Raw genomic sequence first — 6829 nt, 5'->3', positions numbered from 1 at the left:
AGGTCTTATATTAGGGCAGGTTGGGGGAAAAGTGCTAGGTCTTATTTTCGGGGTAGGTCTTATTTTCGGGGAAACACGGTATGTACATGTTAATGTCAATTTTATGCCAGGCCCTATGATCCTGGAGGATGTTACTTAAAGTTCTTTTATTGGATACAAAAACCTCAGGAGAACACAGTAAGACGTCAGATGTGCAATATGTGTAGTTATAAAAGTGACGAGGATAAGGCTTTTTTTTTTTTTTTTTTTTAGGTGCGCCTGGTTAGTTTACAACTTAAGCACGTGCGGATACTGATAGCATCAAACACAAAGCACCGGCAATCCCAGTAAAAGCCGACAAGGCAAGCGGCTTTTTACCTGCTTCCCATGTACCACGAGCGTAGTGATGTGTGGCGCTATAGATGAGGCTATCTTCCGTGTAACTGCTGCCGTGTATCGGACCACAAACCTGTGTGTACAACCAGCATGATACAGTCATTGGGATAGGTGGGGGTGACCAAGTGACCTAAACCTGGATTGTCGTCAACTACCAACTGCACCGTTGTTTGTGTGGGAAATTCCTGTAATTTAAATTTCATCCTAGAATACCTAACAGCGTTGCATGTTCTCATGGCTGATTTGGTTAAAGACTTCTTATTTAACCTTGGGGGTAGTTGATAAGTTTGTAGTAAAAAATGGCACTGGAATGGTCTACTATAACAATATCTATGGATGAGAAGCAAGTAAGAAGTTAAGGTTCAAGTGAAACCAGTAGTAAATCGAGGAGAACTTGGAGATGCATAATTTTAAAGTTATTACTGTTCTAAAATCAATCTATTTCCATCTGTAGACTTTCTATCTGCCAGAACAATAGAACAGGGCAGCCTTTCTCAACATGGGGGAACTCTTGAAATAACTTTCAGGTTGTATGGCCCCTTCTATATTAAATTTGTAATGTTTTTTTTTTTATTATTTTAGCCAAACTTTGACTTTTTTGTAAAGTTCTGATTTATCAATAGACATTTCAGCACCATGGACAGTTGCTGCCTACTTCCTAACCAAGTAGGAACTGGGATGAGCCATTGTAGAGAGGGAGAGAAAATTAGAACAAAAAAAAAAAAAAAAGACGGAAAGAACAAAATAAAGACATTGAGGAAGGAATTTTAGAATCTAAACTCTTATGGTAGCATCAGAGCTTTAAACCCTGCAAAGAACTGAACAATTTACGGCATTATATAAATACATTTAATATATAAACTGCCAGCTGCAAATCCTTTAATACTATAAGAAAACTTTAAAAAGCTGAAAAACATAACTGTACATATGAAATTAGCAATAACAATCCCCTGATATCATAAAAGACTTTCAGACTGATTTTAACTCAGTCTTTTGGCTCAGCGGTAAGTGTACTAAATGACAGTGTTGAGCTTGTAAATTGTAATCCCATTAGCAGCTCATGTTGTATGTGAGTAATAATTCTTTCTTGAGTATTGTGCTATATGGATTGTTGGCCAATCATGGCGGAGTGTTCTCTGTGCACATGGATTGCCCAAGGAACAGGGGGCCACAAGACTTTTAGAAGGCCGCTGTGACTTATCTATTGACAGCCCACTGGTTAACAAAGTAATATGGATATAGATGTGTGGAGAGGTTGATCAAAGTGGCACTTTCCTAGCAATTCACCATGCACATATCAATCTAAGTATAAAATCGCCTTTATATCTACTAACAACTATTTGGAACAAGGACCTGTTAAGTAACTGGAAACAGTTAAAGCAAATTGGTTCTGAGCAGTCAAACATGTCATGGAACCAGCCATTTATAACCCTTGCCAAGTCACCAATATAGAATAAATACTTGCCAAGTCACCAATATAGACAGAGAATCCAACATTTCTGATCTGAACCCAGGACACCCCTTTAAAATGGTGACATATTGGTAAATTGACTCCTTCCTGTGAAATGTAAAGTAACGTGCCAGAAAAGAGAACATTGGGCTGGATTTATTAAAGCTTATCAAAGATTGGAGATTATAGACTATTGTGGGTGAACCTGGGTAATTCAGCAAACCTAGAATGGATCTGGTCCAGGATGGAAAGCATTTACCAGCTAATACCAAATAATTTTTAGGAAATTATTCCAGATTTGCTGAGTCACCCAAATTCACCCATGATAGTCTAAATTTCTCCAATCTTAGAGAGCTTTTATAAATCAGGACTATTATGCCCTACGATCAACAATATTATCATTTTGATAATAAATTGATTAGAGTTCTGATATACTCAGTGTTTGTTCCTCAGAAGAAGCACTGATCCTCAATGTATTTAGCACTGATCCTCAATGTATTTAGCATTGTTTAGCATTATGTTATTTTACACTTTGGGTTGGCAATTACATTAGCATGTGTTTTAAAATCGAATGTTCATTTGCTTTATGTACAGCAGGAAATGTCCTCATTGCCTGTGTTTCCAGTCTTGTAGTGCTACACATTGGTATCCCTGCACTCTCTCAGTGCACACTTATGCAGTTTAAAATAAAGGAAATCAATATATTGGTGGTTTATTAAGCAATTGATTTTTAAACAGTGGCCACTGTATATTAAGTATCAAAATCAATAAAACTCAGTTATTACATTAATTTTATTATGCACATCATGTACTCTGGTAATTTACTCTCTCCACACTTTTACTATTAATTCGGTAATTTGATGTTCATCCTACATGTACAAGGACCTTATAGCATTCAAGCATTGGATTGAAATGTTCTAATCTGAGTCCACAACCTTCTAGACAGTGAAGCAGTTAAGTTGTTATTCTTGTTGCCAAAGAATCATACCAATCTTCCACTGAGAGACATTTTCTGGTATCTGCATGTAAAACACTATGGGGCTCTATCTATAAAACAGGGAATCTGACCTTCCCTGGTAGGAATCAATTACTGCCATTAAAACAAATGCATCTGGAAGATTCCCATGAAGAAATGTTTGATGGAATGTCAGATTCCCTGTTTTATGTATAGCGCTCCATGTTGTATCTTTTAAAGCACAAAGGGGCAGATTGCTCAAGTAAAACCATTTTTGAGAGTCTCTGCTAAACAATGGGACTTCTGTCACAATCCTCCTCACCTGTTCCCTACTTATGCATTCTATTCAAAGTACTCCCCCACCTTATAAATTAGTAAAGGAAATTACTGCATCCTTATCAGAGGAATCCAAGGATGATTACTGGCTCTCCTTTGGCTTGGTATCTAGGAATACTAGAGCCCTGTTAAATTACACATAACACGACCTGCAGTTCTGGTCAAAAAACTACCAAGTGATATAGTTAGCATTGGGTCACACATTTCAAAGAGATCCATTCAAAACGTTATTGAATAGGAAACTCAAAAGAATGTACAGGACAGGATGCAATTGAAACTGCTTTAGTATATCCGTAACAGTAGCCAAGTGGGGTATTGTTTGATCCTGGAAAAACTTCAACCTTTCTTTCTTGTAAAAGTATCAAATATTTTATTTTTGATTAAACTCACAAAGATATAAGGGCTAAATTCCAAATGATCTAGGACTCTTGGATCTCTGCTACCAATATTTAACTCATATTGCCCTAAAGTCTTATTTAAAGGCCCCATTGACATTATTAATTTACACAAATACAGATACTTAGTTTTGCTCTGCTCTTTTTTCATGCTGATTTCCTACTTTTGATTCTTGTTATATTTACTCTACACGTCATCTTCACACAATTGTGACTGACCATATTCTCTTTCCCTAATCCTTCCCCATAATTTTTCTTTTTGTTCTCTTCAGAATATTTATTTAGAACTTGAAATCATGAATCCAAAAAATGGGTCATCCTTGCAAGACATCAGGCACCTTACTGACATTTCCATATGCAATTTTAGAGGTATTTGGGGGCTCATCCATAATCTTTCAAGTTGCATTTGTGATTGATATTTTCTTTTTTGAGACCTATTGTATTTTATCGCTATTTTTATTACTTTGCAAATGCAGACATTTCACCTTTGATATATTGTAAAATAAAATGAAAATTAAAAAGTATTACATGGAAAATGAGTAAAAAAGTAAATGTCATGTAAACACTTAGTATTGGTTAAAGGGAACCACTTATGACTGGGCTTATGGACGTGTAAAAAGTCAGCTTATAATATACCCGTAGGCTTTCTAATGTGATAGTGATGTTTGTCCCACCTTTCTAGCATTGAAACCAAATGACTCTGCCATTTGAGACAATATTCACAAATACGTACACTAGGAAGCTGGGAAACAGTATTGAAGGTCAGGCAGCTGTAATAAGAGTTCAGGTGATCTCTGACATGCAAACTTAAGAGTTTAATTTATACAATAGCAAAAAAAAAAAAAAAGGTCAAAAATAAATCTTTCAAAGTAAGCCTGCACAAATATATTAAAAAACAAGAGTTCTAACTGATACAGAAATTTGCTTGTGACTGACTCTCTTTAATTCAATTCATGTCTTTTATGTATGTGGTCTCTACACTACTTTCTAATGTGATGTCATTTCTTAATAATACATAGCTTAGCTCTTGGCTATGTCTCTGATCACCAATGAAACAGTTCTTGTGTGTGCTGGTACAGTAAGGACTTACCAAAGTTTATTGCTCCCGGCCTTTCTGTAGATCCTCTCCATGAAGTCTGAGACAGTACCTGTGGTGAAGATGATGTCACAGAGCTGAGTGCTTTCATTTCAAATACATAGGACAATACTGCGGCATCCATAGCAGAGCCATAGTACAGAAGCACTCTGATAAGATTGTTCAAAAGGGACCATGGCCTTGTCTGCTCTGAAAGAATGTCTAATCATTAGGAGCCTCCAGGGCCAAGACTATGCTGGAATATTTATTATACTGCTTACAAATTACAAAATTCAGAGAATGCTGGGAGAACATGGCATGGGCAATGTTCTGCTTCATAACCATGACTGAGTAATCTGTGTCGCCAGAGACTGAAAGGCAAAGAAAGGATGGGAATGGAATCTACCCAAACCTTAATTTTGTAAGCTGTACTGTACCCTATGATTGGGAATGTCAAATGAAATGTGAATATTCTTACAAGCAAGCAGCCAGTAGGTTTAGGGTGAAATATGGATCTCTTTATTTGTATAATTGTTTCAGGTCAGTAAATCCAAGTATTGGTACGAAAGTAGCTGGTAACTCAACTATGGAACAATAATGGAAGCCTCCATATTTCTCCAGTTTTAAATAATCCAATAAATTCAGATACGATCTACTTTTAGGTCCTCCTCACACCTGCCTGTTGCAGTTTACTGTAAAATTAATGTTTTACTTTACCTTTCTGCAACATACATTAATGACCAATCTTTGGAGAACATGTTGCCATTTATTTATTTATATGAATCCCAGACAAGGCGGACACAGTTTTAGAAATGGTGGTGTTGATGAACAACTCCACACATCCCACTTGGATTCACCTCCAAAAAACAAGTTAGTTATCTGGTGGTCATACTCTATTCCAGACTTACTAAGCTGCAAGCAGTAAAAGTATCCAAATATGACCATGTATCAGCCACTTCCAAACAATGTACAGCAAAGTTCATACTGAGAAAGGAAGAAGCAGAACAAGGTTCAAATTAATTCTGCTGCAGTGCTAAGATGGATCAGAAATAAGAGACTGGGAAATGGGCTTATCAGTCTGATGCTTCCCTTTTTCTGTCTAGTCACAGGCTGATGGGGGACAAGAACTGCAGTAAAGACAAGCCTATGTGCCTGTGTGGCACCGCTGTGTAAATCTTAGGACTAAAGAAGTACTTTGGCAGGTAAAGCAACTCTCCTACTTCATCTGGCTAATTAGCTTTTGTCTGGAGATCAAGTTAGATTAGGAAGCAAATCCTTAGGCAGGGGCACCTGTATACAGAGATGGAGGTATGAAAAAATATCAGGGTGTATTGGGTTAATCAGGAACAAAGAAAAGAGTTTAGCGGATACCAAAAGGTCCCTTGGGCTATTTCAAGTCTTTCTCATTATTAACTTATAATTTCCCCATTTTGGGTCATCCCTGAAGAGGAATTGGCTAGATTAGAACAAAACACAGACATATTCAACTGCTTTTAATTAGCCAAAGCAGACTTTGCTCTTTACAATTAAATAAGCTTGGAGGAATCTTATATTTTTTCGCTGTTTAATTGCTGCAATGCTGGTAACGGGAGATTAAAAAGCCAAGTCAGGAACAGGTGCTTCCTGATCCATGTAATTGATGACTTAACCCTCATCATCCCAGACTCCAACATGTTGCATGGTGTGGGTCTAACAATATTACAGCATTATAGTCACAGAATGCATACAGCTGATATGTTCAGGTCTACAATAGACAATCTCTTAAAGGGTCAGACCGCCCAAGGTAAAATACCCCCAATGGGGTCACAGACTGAAACCTGACAAAAATGTTTTTTTTTTTTTATTCAAAGCTGAAAAAATTGTCCGGAGTTAGGCCCCATGTTAGGTTTTTTTTGCCCAGTACAGAAGACATACTGGGCAGTTTATAGACAAGAATATCTTACACTCACCTTCTTTTGTAATGAAATGGGGCCCTTCCCGTTTTATTAGGACACTGAGTAAGATGGCTTGGGATGCCAAACAGGTGCAATCCTAGCAAAACAGAAGAGCGCATATTAGGATAGTGAAGTGAGAAACACATAATAGACAGTATAAAAGCTGGATCTGGTTTGTTTTTATGTTATATTCTGCAAACATGTCAGCTGGGATCTGATTGGCAGGTAAAAGCATTAGAGATCGCTGCTCTTACTTTCACTTTCTTGTTACAGCAAATGTGCTGCATGTGTTATTGTGACTGTGCAGTC

The 6829-nt window shown here is 37.2% G+C and overlaps 1 protein-coding gene across 3 annotated transcripts in view; it reads right to left on the bottom strand.

The window, feature by feature from the left end:
• Positions 1 to 6829, bottom strand: part of PHKB (phosphorylase kinase regulatory subunit beta) — a 171496-nt gene that overhangs the window by 21674 nt on the left and 142993 nt on the right. For 2 of the 3 annotated variants that reach the window (XM_072422462.1, XM_072422460.1), the window contains 2 exons: positions 6536 to 6617; positions 4602 to 4659 (listed from right to left, as the gene is read on the bottom strand). In XM_072422462.1, the coding sequence (XP_072278563.1) occupies positions 4602 to 4659; positions 6536 to 6617 (140 nt within the window). Of the gene's footprint in view, positions 1 to 357; positions 449 to 4601; positions 4660 to 6535; positions 6618 to 6829 lie in introns of all 3 variants that reach the window. The other variant, XM_072422461.1, reaches the window with a different exon arrangement.

Source organism: Pyxicephalus adspersus, chromosome 9 (genome assembly GCF_032062135.1).
Source record: "Pyxicephalus adspersus chromosome 9, UCB_Pads_2.0, whole genome shotgun sequence".
Taxonomy (NCBI): domain Eukaryota; kingdom Metazoa; phylum Chordata; class Amphibia; order Anura; family Pyxicephalidae; genus Pyxicephalus; species Pyxicephalus adspersus.
Note: the sequence above shows the minus strand (reverse complement) of the source record. Positions and strands in the feature narration are given on the sequence as shown.